General features: G+C 39.6%; 2 protein-coding genes across 6 annotated transcripts; one reads left to right on the top strand and one right to left on the bottom strand.

Moving 5' to 3' along the window:
• The first annotated feature begins 299 nt into the window (after positions 1-299).
• LOC144004535 (troponin T, slow skeletal muscle) lies at positions 300-20,227 on the top strand. 5 transcript variants are annotated; one of them, XM_077501768.1, is made up of 25 exons: positions 300-478; positions 2,549-2,701; positions 5,427-5,566; positions 5,657-5,828; positions 5,941-6,042; positions 6,410-6,547; positions 6,687-6,764; positions 6,948-7,055; positions 7,818-7,902; positions 8,599-8,794; positions 8,884-9,072; positions 10,004-10,109; positions 10,188-10,304; positions 11,740-11,904; positions 11,978-12,106; positions 12,170-12,325; positions 13,096-13,209; positions 13,282-13,374; positions 18,390-18,506; positions 18,572-18,649; positions 18,735-18,848; positions 19,534-19,643; positions 19,774-19,864; positions 19,958-19,998; positions 20,081-20,227. In XM_077501768.1, exons 2-25 carry the CDS (start codon positions 2,561-2,563, stop codon positions 20,124-20,126), a joined length of 2,826 nt encoding a protein of 941 aa, XP_077357894.1. In that variant the 5' UTR covers positions 300-478; positions 2,549-2,560; the 3' UTR covers positions 20,127-20,227. The 5 variants fall into 5 exon arrangements, with proteins under 5 accessions (XP_077357894.1, XP_077357891.1, XP_077357890.1 ...); XM_077501765.1 differs by lacking the exons at positions 18,390-18,506; positions 18,572-18,649; positions 18,735-18,848; ... (2 more) ...; positions 19,958-19,998; positions 20,081-20,227 and adding an exon at positions 13,463-14,314 and having other exon boundaries at positions 304-478; XM_077501764.1 differs by lacking the exons at positions 7,818-7,902; positions 18,390-18,506; positions 18,572-18,649; ... (3 more) ...; positions 19,958-19,998; positions 20,081-20,227 and adding exons at positions 7,356-7,443; positions 13,463-14,314 and having other exon boundaries at positions 304-478.
• A 703-nt stretch (positions 20,228-20,930) lies between these two features.
• Positions 20,931-24,536, bottom strand: dnaaf3l (dynein axonemal assembly factor 3 like). Its single transcript, XM_077503234.1, has 9 exons — positions 24,028-24,536; positions 23,273-23,379; positions 23,110-23,203; positions 22,894-23,048; positions 22,649-22,834; positions 22,185-22,575; positions 22,000-22,114; positions 21,381-21,455; positions 20,931-21,289 (listed from the first exon to the last, which is right to left on the bottom strand). The coding sequence occupies exons 1-9, from the start codon at positions 24,107-24,109 to the stop codon at positions 21,145-21,147; spliced, it is 1,350 nt and encodes a 449-aa protein (XP_077359360.1). The 5' UTR covers positions 24,110-24,536; the 3' UTR covers positions 20,931-21,144.
• Between the last annotated feature and the right edge of the window lie 348 nt (positions 24,537-24,884).

The following is a 24,884-nucleotide window of genomic DNA, read 5'->3' as shown; positions in this document are numbered from 1 at the left end:
CCGGGCCGTAGTTTGGACACCACTGAGTTAGATACACACTTATGAATCTACAATAATAAAAATTTCTCAAATTGTTTTTAATGTTTGCATATATTACTAATTAATGGTATACAATTATGTGAAGACACTGGCCATGTTAATGGCTTTTCGATATTTTATTTGTACAAATCTGCCATTGCTTACATTTCCAAACTCTTGTCTAGGTAACTTTTATTTTCTTCTAATTAAAGTAGTCGTACAGTATATGATACTTGAGGCTCCGGCAACATGAACTCACTAACCCATAACATGATTTCGACGTTTCCGACAGTCCGTAAATGCATCATCAGGTCCATTCAGGAGAGCAACTGTTCGGTTGTACAGTTTGCAGCCGAGAAGGGCCGACTGGACTACGGTGACACACCGACGGCTTTTGTCGATGTTTTGAGTGAAATATTTGATCCAGCTTCTCCGTTTTGTACCCCGTAAAGACCAAAAGGTATGACAACACGAGCGTGGCTAAAAATGTGTTACCGTGAGGCTGACGTGACGACTGTGGCTATCGTTACAGTACTGGGGCTAGTTCCAGTTTCAAATGGACTCGGCGTTGACCGACAACAATTGCAATTTTCTCCATTTAGCTCACTTACATCGTGACCAATTCCTCGTAAAATACAGCAATAGGAATGTTGGGAAAATAGAAATGTCCGTATGAAGAGGAAGAAGGGAATCCAAAGCGCAAAACAGGAACTAGCTTTTAGCTAACGTCAAATGTAATGTATTTTCGTTAGAAACGTATCAAAGCCTGTGTGGAATTTGCATAACATGCCTGCAAATTAAACATCGTTTCAAATGTTTGCCATTCAAAAAGTGTTGGCCAGCAGCAACATTATGCAAATCCCGCAAAACCGCCACTACTCGCTCTGGTACGTCACTCATTGTTCACGACGAGTTCACTTCAAACTTTTTTGTTTTTTTGTGTCGTTCTATTCAATCATAAGCTAGCTGCAAACGCGGAGACGGTTTTAAATTGGTGGACAAAAAAAGAAATATTAACCAAATGGCGTTTACTTCTGTTTTCCATTTGTGCTGACCTATTATCATTATTGGTACACATGAAAGTAAAGTAATGCACAGTGGTTGCATACCAATGACGGGCGGGTGCATTTGGTACTTGGGCCTATAGTATACGTAGTGGGAATTTACACTTAATCCACTTAAGGCCACAGTCTTGTCGCAATTATGCAATATAACACAATCTGGAGCAGTTAAAAAACAATTATATTTATAACTTAAAAAAAAAAAACCATAAGGCTGAAGTTTAAAAGGGGAAAACCAGATTTTTTTTTTTTTAACAGCTGTGTTTATTTGCATGGACATTTTTGCAAATGTATCCAGAGGGTGCAAAAAAAAAAAAGAAGAATATATTATTTCTGCTGAAATGAACTGCAACAGTAGCCAAATGATCATGTCAGAGGAGGACACAAGGGCCATGGATGCCAGTAATTTTATTTGCCCAAACAAAAGAGGGAGTGTTCTGGCCTCTAAAAGAAACATTTCCTGATGCCACACCTACAGACGTTAGAGACAAAAACCAAAAACAAAACTGTTCAAAAAGAGTGTACTGTTCTTAATTCGATCCCATGACTGGTCTGGGGTTTGAAAAAATTAGTATAACCATTAAATGAAAACACTACCGCTTATCGCTTGATCATGAGATGAGTCAGGATAAAAATCATTGCCTTGTAGTAACCGCTGGTGTTTCTCTGTATTCTGCTTGAGGAAGGGACGTACGCCAGGATATCTTTGGAGTTGGACATCATTTGATCTCAACCCAAAACAAAATATATATAAATTGCCCTGTATGTTCAGATTAAATGACACCTGAATAAATTATTGTGAGCCACAACATTAAGCATTAAACTATTTTAATCTTATGATACAGTATCGTATCATATGTGAAATGATTTCTAAAAACTGGCTTTGCCATAGTGCTGTCTGATAGGAGCAGGACCTCAGGGCTTTAAGTGATGTCATAGCCTATTTGTGGCTATAAATCAATCCCATTTGTGAGGCGAAATTGAGTTCAACACGGAAAATAACAAAAACATCAGCCAGTCAGCATTTTTAGATGTAGCTCAAGTAAGCTGACTTTGCATTTGAACGGAGTCATTAAATCAGCAGTTTAAATCAGCAGGTTGTTATGCTGACCGACCGAGCTGGTAAAAGTACTCCCACCCTGTACTTAAGTAGAAAGAGAGATACTTGTAGACTGGTAGACCCTCACCCACTTAGTATCAAAAAATTTAACAAGTCACCATCAACTTCTCAGCCTGCCCTTCAGCCACGATAGCGTTTGTCACCTTGTTTATTGTCAGTTTGCATGCAGTCCCCAGCATCCCATGATTAAGTAAGTGGGTCATTCCCGGTATGAAAGGCAGCTGCTTTGGGAGATCCACGTGACCCGTGTTGCGATCGTAGCTGAGCTCTCGTCATTCCATGGCACGGCATGATCTTCCCTACCCTCGAACTGTCACTATCTTCACCCTTAACCTGCTCTCTCCTTTAGCGCGCAGTCATCATGGCGGAGGCCCACCAGGCAGTAGCCTTCCAGTTCACCGTCACCCCGGAGGGCATCGATCTGAAGCTGTCCCATCAAGCCCTCTCCGAGATCTACCGCTCAGGCCTCCGTTCCTGGAAGAAGCGTATCATTAGACTCAAGGTATGTTTCGCCTCGCCGGTTACGCCTCGCTGCAGGTCATCGCTTGTTTTGATTGTTAGTATTCAACCATGCAGGCATACTGCAGAAGTTAATGAGTACAAGCGTAAAACCTTCGTGCTGAATATGAACTTTACATTGGATCGCTTGATGCCCTGCGGGCACATGTCATTTGTGGACATGGTCAATCAATGAAGCAGTGGTTATGCTTAACCCATTCGGACCCATAGATGATGGCGGTGGACATGACATACATACATGTCGCATGTCTAGATAGACCGATAATCGGCTGGGCCGATAATCGGGGCCGATATTTGACATATTGGTACATATCGGTATCGGTTTGTTTTATTAATCTGACGGCCGATATGAGCGATCCATTTAAAACGCCGTCTTTTCGCTTCGAATGCAGCCCAGAGCGCCTCTGTCTGTTATGGAGTCCAACTCCAGCAACGTAACGCCCATAGCAGCATTTGATTGGTTAGCCGTGCAAGAGCCAGAACCAATCAGTAGTGTATGCCGTGTATCACTGTAGCCGGTCACACACGCACCCACGGACACAACGCGAGACACATGCTTCGAAGGTAAGTTAAAAGAGAAGAGACTCCGCCGAACTTTTCACCATGATAAGCTAAACACATTGAATTATGTTGTGTATTAAATGCACTATATGAATGGAGCTGCATTGCCTTGCATTGAATCCCCGCTAACAGTGGTGTGTTCAGCTTAGCATATAGGCTAACACGCAGTAGCTAATTCGCTACTTGAACTACTCGGGGAGGGAATCACACACATTTTCACTTAATTAAGTAAACAATGTTTGTTAGAAAGGTTCCAAATATTAACAGTTGTCATTATTATATTGTCTAGTTCCATGTTAAGAGTAGAGTAATGTCATTATATTTACCTCTCGTGACGCACACATTGCATTCTGGGTCACGTCCACTACTTGTTGCATAGCGGTTATTATGCAGTGAGATGCCACAGTGACACTAAATAGCGTTTAGTTACTTTATATTGTGTTTATTTGTCGCACTGGTTTGCCATTGTGTGCCTTAAGCTTCGACGTCGATTTGATTGACAGCTCGTTGTGCACCTCGTTAAAGTCCGCTCCGTAACTAATTAAGTGTCTCAAACACCGTTTAACTACACGAACGTGTTCTCTTCCGTATGTTTGGCATTAGTAGAGAAGTGCACTAAAGTATAGTGTGCTTATTTGCTCGTTTTGTCTCTCTTTTCACGTCATGTCTGCCGTCAATGGATGCCACTAATATGTAACATCTACGGCCGTAGTCGGCTGCAATTAATGTTCAGTGATGTAATTTCGTTACGTGCATCATACTTTGAATAATGAGCTCATGTTTGGTGTGTTGTATAACTTTCTTGTGTGTTAGTAACTATTCATGTGGACAGCTAAGATAGTGCTTGTTAATGTGAATTAGCAATGTTGCAGCCCAGTTATTATTTAGACAAGTAAATCTGTGCCATTAAGTGATACAGTACAGTACAGTAGTGAGAGAATAGTGTGCCCATATACACACACGTGTCTATAAGTGTAAAACACATTAAACAGCAGAAACTGGCAGCAGTCCACCGCAACAATGTCTGTTTAACCAAGTTATTCTTACTATTATTATAACCAAGTTATTTTACTCTACCTTTTTTCTGCGTTGATTGGGACATCCTAAGTGGCAGTAAACTACATGATGAAGTCCTGAAGCTGTCTTTTGACAGTTCTCTTGTAGAGAGGAGTAGCATGATATTGCTGTTCTAGATTTAAGATCCTAAGCTTATCAATCCTGTCTATATGGTAACTATAACAATAATCATAATGAGAATAAGGTCTACAAGAACTGTATGGTGTTCAGGGATGAATAGTTTTTCTCATGGATTTTTTTTTTTTTTTTTTTTTTTGCTGTAGTATTAAGTAATGACACAGCTGATGCACATTTTGATGACAGGGTTCCTCCTATTACTTCAAAATGTAAAAATATAAGATTTATAGAATAAAACTACAAGTATCCCAAATGCTATAAAAGGTAATGTCACGTTGGCCCCACATTTAACTCCCCCCGCCACCAACGTCTTATTGCAGATGGAAGGATGTAAAATGAAAAGTGCAGTGTGAGAATCCATTGTAAAGAACGGTTAGGGTTTGCATTATTCAAAAATTTGGTGCCGACATTTTAACTTTTACTGCAAATGAATATCGGCTTCAAATATCGGTTATCTGCCTCCTTGACTACCGATAATCGGTATCGGTATCGGCCCTGAAAAAAGCATATCGGTCTATCTCTAGTCTAAACCAATAAAAATGCATATTTTGGATGATGTCAACACTTCTAGTTCATGATTGGAATCGGATCCCAGCTAACCAATCACAATTGCAAGTTGATTTGCATGATCATGTTAAAAATGTTACATATATAAGCTTGGTTAATTTACAACACGTTACAGCCATACTATCCTGACGTCCACTATAATAGGTAAAAACACGAGATAAATAAATGGAAAAATAATGTTACACTGCATCTCATACTTACCCAAGAGTCTATGGAATCGGATAATGTTATCCTCGTAGTTTGCAGCTCATGTCCATCACACATACATAAAATAAACTTGGAAAACATTGTAATTTATTCATTATGTAAATATTGTAACAGTGTGACGCCGAAAGCGGATGGAATCGGATTAACAATCAATCTGTCTTCTTTCTTCCGACGAATAGAACAGCGTGATCACAGGAGTGTATCCGGCCAGTCCGTCCTCCTGGCTCTTTGTGGTCATTGCCATCCTGGCCACCATGTACACTCGCTCCGACCCCTCCATGGGACTCATAGCCAAGATACAAGAGCACCTGCCCGTCAGGTAAGGAATAACACACTCACCTGGCATTGTAGATGATTAAGCAATAACTGAAATGTTCCTGAACAGTTTCTGCTCTTTCTCCTCTCACAGCCAGTCCATGAGCACCCAATGTCAGACGGTGGTTTCGGCGGTGCTCTTCAGCACTTTACTGTGGCTCCTGCTCATCTTCACCATGCGCCTGTGCCTCAAGCAGCTCCTCTCCTACCACCGCTGGATGTTTGAGCAGCACGGAAAGATGTCCACCACCACGAAAGTCTGGGTGGTCAGTGCGAGTTTCCTCCATTTTCCTTCTGCACCTCCCCATTTTCAAAGTGCTTTTCGTATTTTATTTTTATTTTTAATTTATTAACCACATGCTTGTGTCCATATGCCAGGCACTGGTGCGCATATTCTCTGGCAGAAAGCCTCTGCTCTACAGTTACCAGGGCTCATTGCCAAAGCTGCCTGTGCCGGCCATCAAGGACACGCTCAAGAGGGTAGGTTGCCATGTGACGCACAGGAAATGGTGGCTGTCTTTAGATCGCTTTGTCATCGTTTTGTGTGTCAATTGTGCCAGTTTTTAAAACAGGGTCTTCGCCGGTCATGAGAAGTCATGGAATGGATTTTGCAAAAATGAAGGCCCTAACCATTAAAAATTGAAATACAGTTTAGCAATAATAAATGTGATGTGATATGTATTTGTAAGTTAAGATTAACAAAATGGCCTGGAGTCCACGAGTTGCTTCATGTTGCTAATACCAATTGCTCTGAATTTGACAAGAAAATGTCCAGCATGAAACACTAATGCCACTTAATGGCAGAAAATGACCTCAACACAAATCTGTGACTGTCTTTCATGCTCAGTATTTGGAGTCAGTGCGTCCGCTGATGGATGACACCCAGTATGAGCGTATGACCAAGCTGGCCGGCGAATTTGAGAGCCGCCTTGGAAATCGCCTGCAGTGGTACCTCAAACTCAAATCTCTCTGGGCTTCCAACTATGTGAGTAACCACATTCTTCGGAAAATGTCGTTAACAGTGTATGCCTTTGAGAGTTTCTGTGTTGCATTATTTATGCTGACACAGCAATCCACGGCTATATTATTATCTTTCTAACTGTAATGTTTTTAATATGTTTTAGGTCAGCGACTGGTGGGAGGAATATGTCTATTTGCGAGGAAGGAGCCCCATTATGGTCAACAGTAACTATTACGGCATGGTATTTACCATTTTGATGCAAATATATTTTACTTAATATATATGCTATTGGTATAAATATTTTGTATCAGTGTCTGGAAAAAAAGAGGTATCGAACGTCCCTAGTTTTTTGTATGAACCGCAACTGTGTCATAGTTTGTGTGAATTTGCTGACTTCCGGTCTCATTCTTTTCTCTCCCCCAAGGACTTCCTGTATGTGACCCCCACACCTATCCAGGCAGCCAGAGCCGGTAACACCATCCATGCGTTGCTCCTGTACCGCCGCAAGCTCAATAGAGAAGAGATCAAACCTGTGAGTTTAGCCACTCTGTTGTCAAGGCAACAAGAGTCGCGCCAACGCGAACTGTGATTCCTTTTGAATGCAATGAGGCGGACCATTTGTATCTGTTTTTGTAATCATCTGTGGTGTTTTATTATATGTAATACGCATGTCCTTAATTTAATTTTTGTTTTCATGTGTATGTGAAGACCCTCATGTTCTCATATCATGTTTGTTTTCCTCCCCTGCCCCCATTTTCCTGTATTTCTTTGACCCCCTTCATTCCTCCAACTCCTCCATTCCCTCTGACCCCCGCCCTCCCTCGCCCCTCAGAGTCGCATACCCGGCACTGTCATTCCTTTGTGTGCGGCTCAGTGTGAGCGGATGTTCAACACCACACGCACTCCTGGAGAGGAGACGGGTAAAGAGACAGACGTGGACACGCACACATTTCCACACAGGCACGCACATATTGTGTCAACATCCCCTCAAAATGGCCTTTTGTCCAGATGTTTGATCCACAATGGTTGAATCTGGGGTTGGGAGGGTGGTGCATTTAAAGTTTTGTGTGAGTCCTGTCATCCCTCACCTGTCACCTTCCGTCCCGTTGAGCTCTATCAGGCCGTTGTCTTAAATAACTAACATCTGTTTTCTTATCTGCCCACACGTCTTCTCTCATCTTCCCTCGCTTTCTTTTTCCATCCCATTCTCTTGGGTTTTCTATCCTTTTTCTCACTGGCGTTGCTGCGGTCCGCACTTCTTCTTCTTCATTGTCGTCGTCTTCTTCCGACTCAGTGGTTGTTGAGGTCTGCAGTTCCTTGCTGTTCCTATCAGTTTGAGAGGATGTTTGACACATGTCGAATCCCAGGAACGCTAACAGGTAGTATTTATACTTTTTTATCAAGCCGGATCGTCTCTCATTTTATTTAGATCTTCAGATTTACAGGCTTTCTGCAGTTGATTAAAACACATGAAGTAGATTTTGCTTTGTGTATGTATATGTGTGCATTACAAAGTGGGCATTAAATTAAGTTTCATTAAAAATGCCATTAAAAAGCATTAAATTAGATTTGCTGATACCTGCAGAAACCCTGATGTAGAACACGACCCCTAACTAGCACAGTTGTGGATAACTAAAAGCGGAACGCACATTTCACATTTTATCATTTATTTGTTATTTGGAAACCAAAAGTGCAAATCGCATCCTTTCAACTCAGGCCCAGTGCTCCTCCATTTCCTCTTGTAGTCTTCTCTCAAATATGCTGTCGTTCTACTGGGAAATCCCCGACTGGCCTTCAAATGTGGATGCAGGCGAGTTCCCTGTAAATGTAATCACTTTGTGGCTTTGGCAAACTGCATCTCATTCACAAATAGCTATGTGTGCCGAATCAAGCCAGACATTCGGAATGCTTGTCCCTAAATAGATGGATCCTGATACAAAAGAGGGCGCCACATTGCCAACTTCAACAAACAAAAATGCTGAATCAAGCTACACACAAGCAACACCTCTAAAGATACTTGAGCTGCATATTATACGTGCAAAAACAGAACGCATATCCGCTTTTGCCTCTTGAAGACACCGTGCAGCACTGGCAGGACAGCGATTATGTAGCCGTGTACCACAGAGGACGCTACTTTCGGCTCAGGGTGTACCAGGCGGGCCGACTGCTCTCCCCCAGGGAGATCGAATTCCAGATTCAGAGGATCCTTGATGACCCTTCGCCACCGTGCACGGGAGAAGCCAAACTTGGCGCTTTGACCGCCGGCGACAGGTCTGTCTGACAGGCAACTGCTTTTATTTTGAAATCAAAAGGAGATGTGACAATTGAGATTTTCATTCAAATGTCGCTTTTCAACCTAGAATTCCGTGGGCGCAAGCCAGGAGCAAGTACTTCAGCAGCGGGATCAACAAGCGCTCGCTGGACTGCATCGAGAAAGCTGCGTTCTTCGTGGCCCTTGACGACGACGAGCAGGGCATGATGGGAGACGACCCGTCGGGGACTCTGGATCGCTATGCGAAATCCTTGTTGCACGGGAAATGTTACGACAGGTAGGTGGACTACAAAGTGAACTCTGCACGCACAGACAACCACGTTGTATCCATCACCTTGTAATTTCTGCATACAAAACAAAAAAATTGTCATTTGTAGGACTAAGCAAATAGCAAAAACCCAGAGGTTGTTTTTTCAACACTACTAATGTTAGTTAGGGCTGCTCGATTATGGAAAAAATAATCACGATTATTTTGGCAATAATTGAAATCATGATTATTCAAACGATTATTTATTTTTGGGGCCAAAACAGGAAAATGTTTAAGCATGTAAAATATTAAGACCATTTAAAAAAATAGAAGCACTATAATTATGTAAGTTTATTTTGGACCAAACAGAATTTATAATAATATTTATTTATTTATGTTGGCAAAACTTTCATCTTGTGCACTGTGCAGCAGAACAATCATTTATTTTTTGGGTACAAAACAAGAAAGTGTTTACACATTTAAAAATATTAAGACCAATAAAAAGAAAAAATGAAACACTATAATTATGTAAGTTCTTTTTGGACCCAACAGAATTTATAATACTATATAGTTATAATAATATTTATTTATTTATGTTGGCAAAAATATGAAGTTGGCATGCGCACTGTGCAGGAGGACGATCATTTATTTTTTGGTACAAAACAGGAAAGTGTCTAAACGTAAAAACCCAAAAATATTAAGACAAATAAAATTATTTGAAACACTAATTAAGTTCCTTTTGGATGAAAAAAAATGATAATTTTAAAATAAAAAAAAGGTGCAATTGTATAAATGTAAACAACTCAAAAATTAGTATTAATAATCTTTTTTTGTTTTGTTTATGATTATGTGATTTTGTAATTGTGAAGTATAATAATCTAAACTTTAATTGAATTATGATTAATTGCACAGCCCTACCTAACGTAGATGTCCAACATCCAACTTTTCTCTCGTCACACAGGTGGTTTGACAAGTCTTTCTCAGTGGTCATCTTCAAGAACGGTAAGAACGGCATCAACGCGGAACACTCGTGGGCTGACGCACCGGTGATCGCGCACCTGTGGGAGGTGAGCGGGATCACCCAAGATCCGCTAGCTTGTTGATGGATCCAAATGTTGCCAATTTTGAGTTTTCTGTCTTTTCAGTACGTCGTGGCCACCGACTCTTTCCAGCTCGGTTACAACAGTGAAGGTCACTGCAAAGGCGACGTGGACCCGTCACTTGCAGAACCTCTGAAGCTCACCTGGAAAATTACTCCAGAGGTTAGTTGGGCTTGGACAGATATTTAGTGCAGTGTTTTTTCCGAACTCGAAGTATCTCGCTGTACATCACCATACAAAAGAGTCACAAGAAGACCTGTACAGTAATTCCACAATATTTTGTGGTTCAACTATCGAGAGTTTCTTTCATTTTGAAAGGTGCTTACAATGTGTTGAATTGTTCTTTTTTAGATACAGTGCTCAGCATAAATGAGCACACCCCAACAGGTTTGTAAGAACACCTTTAGTTTCCTGTTAGAATTAAGATACTCTCACAAATGGGCCATTGATTGCAAACAAGATTTGTTAGTTGGTAGCCACAAAAAAAGTCGTTTTTAAATTAAACTTATTAAAGTACATTTTGCACTAATAAGTAGACCCCAAGAAAAAGACAGACAACCTGTTAATTCCAGGCCTAGCAGACAAGTTGCTATCCATAACAGCCATGGGTGGGATGCATTAATTTTTTGCATTGTTCAATTTGATAGAATTTAAGATTTTGTGATCTATGAATTCTATTACAACCTTTCAGGTTGTGAGTTAAGCGCATATTCTACAGAAAACATTTTGTCAAAATTTTGGAAATTATTCTTATGTTCATTGAGATATTAAATAAAATATGTAATTTTTTTGAAGGGGGTGTACTCATATGTGAGGAGGGGTATTTTAAGGCTTAAAAAAAAAAAAACCTGTTCTTTTTATCATTATTGTGAATACAGTATTCCATTTTGTGCTTGCGTTTTTTTTTTATGTTAAAATACATTTATGTGTTTGTTTTATTATGTTGAAATGTGTAGGCAAAGCAACTTTATATCACATATTTCATACACAAGGTAGCAATGTAGTTTACATGATTCAAACTGCATGTAAAAGCATAAAAAAAACCTAAAGACTTAAAAAAACAAAGTAATGAAATAAAAGCACTTACTAAAAAAAATGGACACTAAGTGCAAGAAAAAGATTTTCTAAATTTTGATTTTAAAAATGCTTTAACTAAGACCATTCACAGGCATGGGAAGCAAAGTTATTAATCTGGATTTAAAAGTATTAATTGAGGCATGTGCGAGGATTATGTTATGGCTTAATTTATTTATTTTTTAATAAAAAAATAATATCTCTATATCTCAGATTTTCGCATTTAGGTCTGGGACACAACTCCTGCCATAATCACTGTTAACTAAAAATAATGATGATATCATCTTACTTTACTCAGAAAGTTAATAATTCTGACACAAAGCTATTATGCAGTTGTATAAATGGTAAATAGAAATAGAAAGGGGAATACTTTATGCCCTCTAGTGGAGGAGAATTGAATGGTTTGGGCTCTCACTACATGATGTCACTCAGCCACTGTCATAGATATACAAACAATGATGCATTATTTGTAGCAAATAAATAAGTAAATATTGAACCCTGTGTATTTATGTGCGTGCCACAGTGCGAGGAGCAGATCTCTCAGTCCCTGGCGGTGGCCCAAGCCTTGGCCGATGACATCGACTTCCACGTGATATCTTTCCAAGACTTCGGCAAGAGTAAGATCAAGAAGTGTCGAGTCAGTCCGGACGCCTTCATCCAGGTGGCTCTTCAGTTGGCCTACTTCAGGGTAAGCAATCTGGATGGGTCTCGGGACTCGAGATTCCCTGCGGTTACAAACGATTGTTGTCATGATGTTCCAGAATCGCAAAACGTTTTGCCTGACCTATGAGGCCTCCATGACCCGTCTGTTCAGGGAAGGCAGGACCGAAACGGTGCGCTCCTGCACCAATGAGAGCAGTGCCTTTGTCAAAGCGCTCGTGGGTGGAGAGGTGAGATTGTAAACGTTCAAGCCCTGTTTTTAATGGAACTCAAAATTGCTATTTCTCCACCAGTCAGCAGACGTGTGCAGGCGTCTGTTCCGAGCGGCATCCGAAAAGCACCAGAACCTTTACCGCATGGCGATGACCGGCGCCGGCATCGATAGACACCTCTTTTGCCTCTACGTCGTGTCCCAGTACCTTGGAGTGGAGTCGCCTTTCTTGAAAGAGGTACTTTTTTTGTTTTTGTTTTGTTTTCAGAAAAAAAAAGTATATTTCTATCTGTTTCCGTTTTTCGGCAATTAGCATTAGAATATAACTAAGTTTTATCATTTTTTCACAAATCTACGGTATTTAGAATTGTGACTAATTGAACTTTTTTCAACATGACCCTGGTTGCTCTCCTTTGCTCTGCTCCCACCTGCTGGCCGTTTGTGTAATAACTATCATTTCTGCAACCGTTCTTTGCAGTTGAGAGGCTGCATCAAAGCATTCTGTATACTCTAGCATAAAACAAAAAAACCCCATAAAAAACGTATACATACGTCTTTGGGACACTAAAACGCATAAAATGTATTTATATGTTTTTGGGAGCAAATGAGTTAAGATATCTTTTTAACTTTAAAATAACTTTACAATTTACTTATTATAAAATTACTGTAGCAATAAACTAAAAGATGCAACCATTTTATTTTTTTTTTGGAAACCTTATTTGTCCACTTTTATGTGAAGCGTATGAAAAATTGTAAAAAAAAAATTATTGGACATTTAGAACAATAAATAAAATTTTAAAATAATAAAATAAGATAAAATTTGTGCTTAATTTGCTATTACTCACAAGGTAACTGTTAAATCACGCGATTATTTCTGATTAACAATTATAAACGACTGACAGCCTAAATTAAATTAAGTTGGCCTAAATTAAATTGAATTAAATTGAATTTGATTTGTAGTCTGCCTCCTTAATCGTACTAATCGGAAAGTCTTGTTGGTCCTTTCAGGTGTTGTCAGAGCCCTGGAGGCTGTCCACCAGTCAAACATCCATCCAGCAGGTGGAGCTATTTGACCTCGTGAACCACCCAGAATACATTTCCTGCGGGGGAGGCTTTGGTCCGGTTAGTGCTAATTTTGATCTTTACATTTCTGAATAGTTGATCAAGATATGAGTTGTCTATTTGCCTTTTCAGGTGGCTGATGACGGTTATGGGGTGTCGTACTACATTGTGGGAGAGAGCATGATCAACTTCCACATCTCCTGCAAGCACTCCTGTCCCGACACTGTGAGTTCACAACCTCTCATGAGATCCACACTTTAAAGTAGATGGTAAAAGTTGCCCCTTTTTTCCTGTGTGTGTCACTCACTTTAAGGGTGCCCATAAGTTCGGTGCTCAGATCACAAAAGCCTTGCACGACCTACTGGACCTGATGAGCCCCGGCCAGAAAGAACCAAGCAAAACCGAGGAGAGTCGGCCCGAGGTCAAGAAAAACATGTAGACGAAAAAAGAAAGGGAAGATGATTGAGGGAAGTCTGGACATGTTCTCACTTTGAGGAGAAATAAATAAGCCAATAAAATCGAAGCAGACAGCTCAGTTGAGGGAACCTGGTACAAGTGAGCTGATGTTTTTACGACGTACGTTTATATATTTGACCACAGAATAATGTGTCATTAAGTTCCACTCGGGATTAATACTCCTATTTTTTCTTTAAAAAAAAAAAGAAAAAAAAGCTAATATTTATTTTAACAGTTGATGTGCAGGGGCATGTTTATGTTTTGATACCAATGAAGCGTCTCTTAGTATTTGCGCTTCTGTTTGCTTGGACGTTGTGCAGCGACAACACGCACACGCACTCACATACTGACACCTGAAACATTCCTTCACTTTAAAACATTTTGCTTTGCACTACACTAAAATGTGATGGTTCTCATGTGCCAAAAGCTTTACTTTTTCAAATGCATTTTAAATGATGGTTAAGCACGGTCGCTCCTTGTATCTATCAACGTGTTTTTTTTTGTTTTGTTTTTTTTAATTTCTTCAGTTCTTTACAAGCACCATAACAATGCAATATATGTTTTTGAACACGTGCAGGTCAGATTGTGGATTTAGTGTTAAACGGTTTGTGGAACGAAGCTCCTTGGTTCTCACACAGGCTTACTGCATTTTATCTGAATTTTTAATGAAATATTACAAGTTAACATAAAGACATTGTATAAGAAATAAGTGCTTGTCGTCTGCCTTTTTTTTTTTACAATTTGTTTTCATGGTCTCCTGCAATGAAGCAATTGTGACTGAGGGTGCAGCGATGATCTCAGGATTGCGATTGTTAAAAGGGGGGAAAAAAATGGTTCTTTTGTTCTGCGCTGTCACCACCTGTCGTTTTTTGTCTTCTCATTTCAGCTGTGAGCTCAGCAACGAGGCGCTCGCTCACGAGCCGCTCTGCCAGACTTGGGCTTCAGCTCCCAAAAGCCGACAATAATCCGCTTGCTCATTTTTATTCCGCGTCCCCTTCTTGTCACCCGCCCCTGCCGCCTTTTATAAAAGAGCCGGTGCCCGACACAGTCCGCTTATTACGTCCGTCTGACACTAAACTGGTATGTACGCTGACTTTTCTCTAGATTTAATGCATCGTGTGTGTTTTTTTTATTTTATTTATTTATTTGTGTTGTTTTTTGCACTCACAACTGCATGTTTCCCATTCATTGCTGCCACGTTTTCCTCAACAGCAAGTAATCATAATTTAGTGAATGGAGAGATACATATTTGTTTGAGAGGGGACATAGTTAAACTAAAAAAACAAAACAAAAAAGTCTTAAAAGACGGTGAAAATATGACTTCAGATGGTACCAAGTTTTTAAGCAAGGTTCTCAAACAGTTTTGGGTCACTTCCAATTTTTTTTTTACTTTTGGTACTTTAAAATGGTATGACTCAAGTAAAAGCAAAAAAAAAAAAAAGTACTCCTGTATGTAATTCAATAAACAAAAAAGTAAGCACAGAGTAGTTGATGAAGAACCTTTATTTCTTTAAATTGGAGCATGAATATCAAATAGGCAAAAATATAAAATTGGAATTCTGATGTCGTTCAATGTAATGGAGTAACAAGATAAAGTAAAAAGTTTAAGCTACCTTAATAAATACAATTCAAATGCAGTATCGATGCCGATACCAGCCTTATTTTAAGGTACCCGTACTCGAGATAGTAGGTAGCCAATACCAGTATTGGCCGCCCTCTTGTGGTCATTTTGCAAACAGGAACTAGAAATGAGGAAAAAATGAAAATGACCATTACTGTAATTCATTTGAATTTCATGCAATTTTAAGGAACATTTGTATCTGTCATTGTTTTTTGGGGGAATTCAATGTACTTGTGGTATGTGTGTCGGTGACTACTCAAAGAGTACTTGTATTGGTAATGGTCTGGAAAAAAAAAAGTGGTATTATTGAACATTGGTTTAAAAAAAAAAAAAAAAAACTTAAGAGTGAGGACTAAATTTTGCCATTTTTTAAGAGAAAAAGTTGTCTTTTTTTTTTTTTTTTTTAAAGTGGTAATATTTTTTATTTATTTATTTTAAAGCACAAAATATAATTTGATGGATTTCGTTTTGTCCGGATGGAAAAAGGAGAGAGGAAAAAAAAAAAAAATCTAATGAGAACTAAGTAGTTTTCCATGTTCACATTTTTAAAGAGATTTTTGGATATTTACAAAAAAAAAAAAAAAAAAAAAAAAAAACTTGATTCATGCATGTCCAATTAATACCAGATCTTAATCGACCTTGGCTCCCAACACCGAATGGAGCTCTGCACATTTTTAAATTGCAAGTTATTTTGCAGCTCCCCAAGCACTATAAGCAGTAAGTATCTATACCACATTAACGGCTTATGTGCTGCATGTGTTTACGCTTGACCCCCTTGCTCACACGCTCCTCCCGTCAGGGTGTGATAATATACGTTCTATTTACTTAAGCTTCTTCTCATGGGACAGTTTTATCCCCACACGCTTACTGACGCAAACTGCAGTGTAACGTGTTTATTACGCTGTCATGTTAAGTGGACGTTTTGTCAAGGAAGTAATGTTAATAGCAGTGCTCCATCTTTAAGGGCTATACTGTACAGTGGTATACATGAGATCATGATGCCCCAAACTGTTGAATTCTCTATGGTTATATAGTACAATACATACATATACAATAGTGGTGTAGATCTTATGAAAAACAAATATATGTTGCAAAAACATTTTGGGTGCTGGAACAGATTAATGACATTTCCATTCATTTCAATGGGGAAAGATGATTTGGGGTCATGTTGAGTCAAGGCAACACTGTACGCTCACTTCGGCCCCATAAATCTTAACGGTGGAGCAACGTGAGGAATTCCGTGGCCAAGCCCTCGCGTGTTGACCTTTTGCCATGTTTATTCTCATTGACGTGGTCTGAATGTGCTTCATGGTTGGCCAAAGCTCTCAACTATGCGGGGCCTTCATCCATCATGTTAATGCGCTCGTGCCCGGGATATGTCCCTGTTATTAATCGTTTAGGCAACCACTGTCAACATGGAGTATGAGACAATAAAAGAATGGCGTTTTTGTTATTTATTTTTTTATTTTTTTATTATTATTTTTTAAGATCAACATTAAAATTATGCATCTTTTGTTGAATGTGAGATATGTTAATATTTTTACTCCTTTAAGCGAACTGAAGACATTCCCCTCCCTCAACTGTTTAAATCTTCTTCCTATTTTGAATGCATTTTACAAGTTTATATTACCAACTGGAATTTTTTTTAAAACAATTTCAATATTTTTATATTTACATTTTTTCTTTAGCATTTTTTAAATGGTCTAATTACATTACGGGTACATACAATTGGCTTTTTTCTTGCACTTTTGTTTATGATTAAAAAAAAAAATACTGGTAATTATTTCTATATATTTTTCCGTTCTTTGATAATGCTGCCATCTGCTGGCTATTGTGCATCATTAAAATTGTACCAAAGCTCTATTTTTTTTTGGTTCTGGATCTACATCAGCTCTTTCTGCCCCTCCTATTTCACTGACGAGTGCACAGACTCACCAGTGTTAAAAAGCACTTTTAATAAATTCCATTTATTGGCTTTAATTTGATTAATTTGCTGAAGTGAAGTTGTGACCAACAATTGTATAAAATATGTTTCTCCAAACTCAAAAGTGTGCTCACCATGAGAGGTTCCCATCAGGTCGGCCCCGATGCAAGTAGATTAAACGGTAATAGGAGAGCCGGCTGGTGTTAATAGTCGCCGGCCGGCCACTTCTAAGCCGTCCGCCGCGCGTCCTTTGGAGTAAATCAAATTAAACAAGAATGATGGGCTCGTATCCTGGGTGACATGACTCCACCGCGGTCACTCTTCTATTCCTAGATCATAATAACAACAAATGCTCCTTGACTTGCTGCGTTGCCTTTGAACAAAGTCACAGTCATCGTGTCATGTATGTCGCTTGGTACCAAATGTATTTTGTATGACGAGGAATGATACACCTTTTTTTGTTTTCCCATTTAAGATGCTCAGTTTTTAACTCTGAACAGTATTTAATTTCTTATGTGTGTTTTTCAGTGTCACAATGTCTGATTTAGAAGATCACGGGTGAGTACATTCCATTTCAACAAGTTCGCCAAACATGATCTTCCACTTTTAATTTTTCATGTTTTCATCTAGAGTGCACCAGGAAGGTAAGTTGGGTCAATTAAAAAAAATAAAAATAAAAATACATCACTTTTGACCTCTTTGTCCTCCACAGAAGAAGATGAGCAGGGAGAAGGAGGTAAAAGAATATATTTAAGGATTTCTTTGTTAATGTCATTTTTTTTCTAGTGCTTTTTGAGTTTCCTGGTCTTATTAATTTCCATCTTTAACTGTTTTGGTTTACCACGTTGAAGGAGAACGGCCCAAGCACAAGTGAGTATCTCGTACGCGTCACATTCATTCATCACTTTATCAGGCACACCTGCACATCCAATACCATAAAGATATATCCCGATTCCCTACCATTATTACATTTCAGTAATTGCTGGATTAGACCGCAGGTGTACCTAATGAAGTGGCCCATAATGACTTTAAAATATATTTTTGTTTTGTTTTACAGGCCGGTGGCCACACAGCTCGCGCCCCCAAAGATCCCAGAGGGCGAAAGAGTTGACTTTGATGTATGTTCCACTCATTGTTTTATTTTATTTTTTTAAATGATTGAAGCATAGTTGTAGTAATAATAATAATAATTAAAAAAAAAACTTAGAATAAAAGCTGTTTTTTGTCTTTTCCCATCAGGATATCCACAGAAAGCGGATGGAGAAAGATCTTCTGGAGCTTCAAACCCTGATTGATGTCCACTTTGAGCAGAGAAAAAAAGAAGAGGAGGAGCTCATCGGGCTCAAATCAAGAATTGTAATCCTATGCAGATAATAAAATACCCAACCAGAATCCCAGATGAATATCTTTTTGCGCCATAGGAGGGTCGCCGGGCAGAACGAGCCGAGCAGCAGCGCGTGAGGGTGGAGAAAGAGCGCGACCGGCAGTCCAGGATTGCGGTGATTGATTAACCGACATGAGCTTTCGACACGTTGCCGTCTGGGAAAACTTACAGTGTTGAACTCTTAACTGTGGCGTCCGCAGGAGGAGAGGCAGAGGAAAGAGGATGAGGAGGCCAAGAAGAGGGCGGAGGATGAGGCCAAGAAGAAGAAAGTGCTCTCCAACATGGGGGCTCACTTTGGAGGATTCCTGGCTAAGGTCGGTCGGATTGTTGACAAATTATTCATGTTGAACTTTTTTTTTTTTTTTTTTTTAACGAATTGCTTCTGCTTGCAATAAAAAAATGCTTTGCTTTGCTCCGTACCCACATTCACATATGACTCAAGAGCACAACAAGAACATTTTACCTAAGTCCACCTGTTGTCCGTTTTGAAATGACTGCAAACTTGACCACACGTACTCAGTAATCTTCCACTCACATGCACACACAGACAAACAAGCACACTGTGTTCCAATTATGCCTTGCATTTGCATTTTAGGATTGGAACACCCGTAACTACCCGTGGGCATGGAAACCAAATAAAAAGAGAGGGTGAGGAGAGGATTCTTCAGAGAGTGCAGGAGTGAATTGTGTCAGTCAGTTCCTCTCCTCTCTCTTCGCGAGCTTTTTGAACTGAGTGTCTTCTCTTCTTTTTGTGGCGTGTGATCAGGGCCAACATAGAAGTAATTTTTGTGGTGGTATTTTGTACAATTGTGATTTAATGTGACTATGTTCATTTTCCAGGTTCACACTGTGCCCCCCTTTAAAGGGCCCTTGCTTTTTCCATCCCCTTATGTTTTTCTTTTTTTTTCACTATTGTTTTCATGTTTCTTGGATGGGTTTCGACTGGGGGAATTGTCCTGTTAGGGATCAATAAAGTCATCTGAATCCGAATGGGTGCAGGTGGAGCAGAGGCGGGGCAAGAAGCAAACGGCAAGGGAGATCAAAAAGCAGACGCTGTCGGAGAGGAAGCAGCCGCTAGCGATTGACGACCTGAGAGAGGACGCCCTCAGGTCACTTGCAAATATACGTTTGATGTTTACAATCATGAATGTTTTTGGAAAAACTTGTTGGATTTGACAATTAGAAGCCATGCAATCTTGAGCAGATTTTTTTTTTTTTTTTTTTTTTTTTTTTTTTTAGAAAAAGAGCTGGGGAGATGTGGGAGTGCATCTACCAGCTAGAGTCAGAGAAATTTGACCTTGCTGAGAAGATGAAGAGGCAAAAGTATGAGGTGAGTCTTTCGCCAAATACAAGCAATACTGAGTCAGTCTATGGTAAAATGTTCACATTGTAAATTCTTTACTTTTGCCATTGCCTACTCCAGATCACCGTCCTCCTGAACAGAATCCAGCATGCTCAAAAGTTGTGAGTTGATAACACACAGCAGCGTGCGCACGACCGACCGGTGGCAATATACTCAAAAAGATCTTCTCTTGTCTTGGAGCAGCAAAAAGGGCCACGGGAAGGGGAAGGTTGGAGGACGCTGGAAGTAAGTCGACACCCTCAAGTGGCAAAAAAATAAATAAATTTAGCAAATTTGTAGTTTCGCACCACTTGGAAACACGTGAATAAATAGCTGTGTTGCATGAAAATATGCAGTTGTTTTTTTGTTTTGTTTTTCTTTTTTAATAGGGTATATCATATTAAGGATTTAGTTTAAAGGGGGTATTTGACTCATTGAACAATTTTCAGCAGTGAAAACTGAAAAGTTAATATTTTGTCTAGAATTAATATGATAACTTCATTATTTTTCATGTAAATTTAATACCTTTTTAAAAAGTGATTTTTCTTGTTGCTGTCGACTGGTGATGACATCACATGGGCAGGAAGTAGGTAACGACCAATCATGGCTCACCTGTTTTCTGGGTTTGGTCAGTAAACTGAGCCATGATCGTCGTTACCTACTTCCTCAGCACAGGTAATGTCATCAGTCGACAGCAAGTAGAAAAATTACTTTTTTTTTTTTTTAAAGGTATCAATTGTACATGAAAAATTATGAAGTTTCCAAATTAATTATAGACAAAATATTAACTTTTTACTGCTGAAAATGGCTCAATGAGTCAAATATGCCTTTAAATTTAAATGGACAATATCGCTTTAGAAGAATTGGCTGTTTTTTTTTTTGGTTTGTTTTTTTTTTTGGGGGGGGGGGGGGTTGTTTTTTTCACCACCCCCCCACACACACACACACACTTTTTTTTTTTTTAAACATTAAAACATTGCTATACCAAAAAAAAAAAAAATCAAAATGTATGAATTTTTAAAGTTAAACAAATGCTAAAGGACAAAGAAATTAGTGTATGTTTATTGTTATAAGAGACCAAAATATTTATTTCATTCATTTTTTTTCCCCCTTTAAATTAAGTAGCCTATTATTTGGTCATATATTGGCCTCAAAAAATTCCATGTCAAAGGGTCTTATATGCGGGCACATTGAGCTGATCATTCACACTCACTGAACCTGCACCGCTCGCAAAATGCCCGTGCACCAAAAACTGACAGATGACAGTGTCACTTGTCCTTGCGAGGTTCAAAAACAGCATGAAGGTCATCACTCTTCGCCTCAGAACATGGTTGGAATCCAGCTTCCTGGCACATCACGGACACTCGCTCTGCAAAACCAGCTTCTTGCTCTTTGTTCAGGTCCAAAATGTACCTCGGGGAGCAAAGGCAACATTACATTCGGCTATGTTGTCACCATGGTAACAAGCCTTGATGATATTTAATTCATAAAATAAATAACTCACTTGGCTAACTCCACGATGAGCACAGCGTCTGGTGCTGCAATCTGCCGGATTGTCGGGCCCAAATGGTGCACGCAGCTAAACATGATCGGCGACATACAGTGTCAGATGGCAACAATTCAAATATAGGGATAGCAAATTAAAACAGATTACACTGTTAACTCTTGACCCTTCACTATCTAATGAGGTCCAATATGAGCGCAGTAATAAAATAATAATAATAATAATAACTCAACCCAATTTAATGTATTAAAACCATTGTTGCTGTGCATGGAGTCTGTCTAACACGAAACTGGATTTGCTGGATTTGACAACAGCACCAATTTGCCGGTCCAATAAAATACAATCACTGTCCAATTTAAAAAGTTTGAGACTGTTGGCTTTAGATAAGACGCCAAGGGGCGTCAAGACGTGACAGAAGTGGTCTTAATGAGAATGTATCCTTTTTGTAAATACAACAAAAACAGCAGAAGCGCCAAAATCGAACCCTGCGGAACACCGTTTGCCAGGAGGATATCATTAAAGAGTCGTAGTAGGGCTAAGTCTGTGCTATAAATCATCATAAAACCTCCAAGATATTCATAAGTTGTAGAACGCGATCAAAGTATTTGTTGTTTGTCACCTGGCTGAGAAATGGATTATGTTGTAGAAATTGGCATATTTCCGTTTTTCCGCCAGCTTCTGAAGGGAATCCAGAGGCAGGAAGTTGACAGAGACCCCTTTAAGCCGCATCAGGTCTGAAAATGATTCAAGAAACTTAACTAGCTTGAATGTCTCTTTGTCGTCATTGTACAAGATTCCACTTACCTCTGACTGCGACCGAATTTTGCTCACTATTTGTGGACGGACGTTCCCCCTCCGTGCTCGACTGAGGAGTAGCTTGACATTCCTGTCTCCTGGACAGGGATTGGAACAATTCCTGCACGTTTGCATAGGAAATATCCTGTGCCGTCTTCATGTGGTGGCCGTTCTGTGTCTTGAGCAAGCTCTTGTCTTCTGTCTCAATACCGAAGGCCAGGTAAGGGCTGGACACGATGTCCCCCCAGTAGCCCCTCAGAGCCATTCTGTCCCCTCTCTGACTGAACACGCGAGAAGACAGCAAGCTGGGGTTGCTTATTTGGTAGACGCCTTCCCGAAGTTCAAAGGCCAGGCCGCTCTCCCTCCACCGAACATATTGATGCTTGTTAATGACGCTGCACTGTGGGGACAGTAGAAAAAAAAAACATCCAGGAGGGAAATCTATTTATGACAATATGTGTTGTTGTTATTACCCCCTTTTCATGTAGCTTCATAGTAAGATCCCAATCAAAGCAGCCTTTCTTGGCGTCGTAGCGCGTCCCAAGGTGCTTCCTGACACGGTAATCCCAGGCTTTGGAAATGGAGAGAGGCGCAATAGAAGAAGACGAATGTGGCATCCATGATTTAAAAATCCTGGCCAGCTCATCCCGCTCCTTAAACTGGAAACATTCCGACAAGTGAGACTGATGTGGACGAGATGTTTCACAATAGTTCGCACCTTAAGAAGAGACGTGTTGAAGCAGGGGTGCACGTCTGCCTCTGGGATGTCGCTGACGTGGAGCAAAAGCTGCGCCGCCGCTCGTTTCATCGTCTCGTCCGTCGGGCTGCGGATCACGCTGTTGCCAAACAGCTCCAGGAACATCTCTGTTTTCTCTAAGGACGGGAAAAGGTCACGTTAGACACTGCGTTATACGTTGGCTAAATGTGCACCCACCGTTGAGTCCCATCATGTCCTGGGGTGTCAATGCGATGTAAAGCAGCAGCATTTGTCTGGCGACCACCTCCATGTTGTTCTCAAACAGCCATACCTACAATGAAACAGGGAGATATTTGCTTTCCTCCCTTTCCGGAGTTATGTTTCAAGACGTTAGGCTCACATTGAGGACGTCCTCGTCCCTCAGACCGGACACGGTCTTCAGGATATGTCTCGGATCTCCACTTCCGGCCAGTAAAACGTTGACTTCCCCTTCATGTCTCACAGGGCCTGATGAGAAGAGCGAGATTGCCAATGTCCACTACTGTATATGGAAAAATGTATTGGGGCTTATTGTGCCAGTAAATCCAATTGAAGTGATTTACTACTACATTTGGGGGACTTTTTGTGTTTACCGGTTTTACGCATAAATACAATAGTGGAAAAAATAATTCTATTGACTTATATTGTATTTTATTATTTAAAAATCGTTGTTACTTTTTTATATAGATCACTTTTTTTTTATGGAAAACTCATCAATCTGGCATTTTCCACTTCATTTGTTGTATAGTCCATTATTTACATTCCACTTTTTTTCTTGCTCTTCTGCCTCTTTAAAAAATTATTTTATTGACATTTTTAAAATCATACACACGCTCGCCATCTTTATTTTCCCATTCTCGCGAGAGTTCATCGCGACACTCACGGGAAAACGTTAATTTTCACGATCTCGCGATAGTTGGTCACGCGATTTCAGACGTCCATTTTATTTTTATTTTTTTGTGAATTTGTACAAACACGGATAAACTGTACGGTCAGGTCAGTATCCCTCTTAAAATGTTATGCGGGGGGGAAAAAACTAAAACAAAACAGGGTAAAATATTAACAAACAAAAACAATAAAATAGAGTTAGCGTTTTCGAAGTTGTTGCAGGCTCACCTGCACTAATGAGGTCTCGAGATGGACTGAAGCCCCACCAGTTGATGCAGCCCGCGCCTTCTGACGGCCGCCCGGCGCTCATTGTGTCTCGGGGAGACTTCGGCGGAGGCTTGGTGACAGCAGAAGCTCCGTGGAACAAGCCACCCTCGCTAATTAAACAAGAGTAAGTGTATCGGAGCGAGTTTAACTTACAAGAAAGCCTACAAGCTAACACAACTTTAGTTTAGCAATCGTTGCCAGGCAACGGTTTGGTGTTTTTTGTACACATGCGCAGTATATTTGTTACGTGTTATTTTTGTTTGTGTGTGTGTGACATCATGTTTTCCATATTTTAATACTACGGGCTGTCCACAAATTATTTTTTTACTGTTAAAATATATGTGCAGTATTATAAAAGCAATTATGTTGTATTTAATCAGTGGTTAGCGAAGTTTTTAATCACATTATTTCACCTACCATCGTGGTCTTTCCCACATGATTTTATTTACTTTTATTGTACTTTATTAGTATGATATGTCATTAAATAGCCAAATTAAGGTCTAAAATAAAATTATGACATGCATTGCTAAAAAGAAATTTATTCATAAGAGGCACGTCAAGAGAAAATGTCCATTGGAGATTTATTCGCGATTCAAATGGACCCGAATCACCACATTTTTGTCTTTCCATAAATTGGCCACTAAAAACACCAAACAATACTTAAATTTTTACAGATACATTTTAATATAGAATTAAAATTAGATTCTTATGGCATAGTGTACAACAAATTAAAATATATGTTTCTTACTCCTACATTAGTTTTAACTTGAGTGACATACTGGTCTACATAATGTTTTTTTTTTAAAAAAAAAAAAGGT

This window comes from Festucalex cinctus, chromosome 17, assembly GCF_051991245.1.
Source record: "Festucalex cinctus isolate MCC-2025b chromosome 17, RoL_Fcin_1.0, whole genome shotgun sequence".
NCBI lineage: Eukaryota > Metazoa > Chordata > Actinopteri > Syngnathiformes > Syngnathidae > Festucalex > Festucalex cinctus.
The sequence above is the reverse complement of the archived record's forward strand: the minus strand, read 5'-3'. Positions and strand labels throughout refer to the sequence as shown.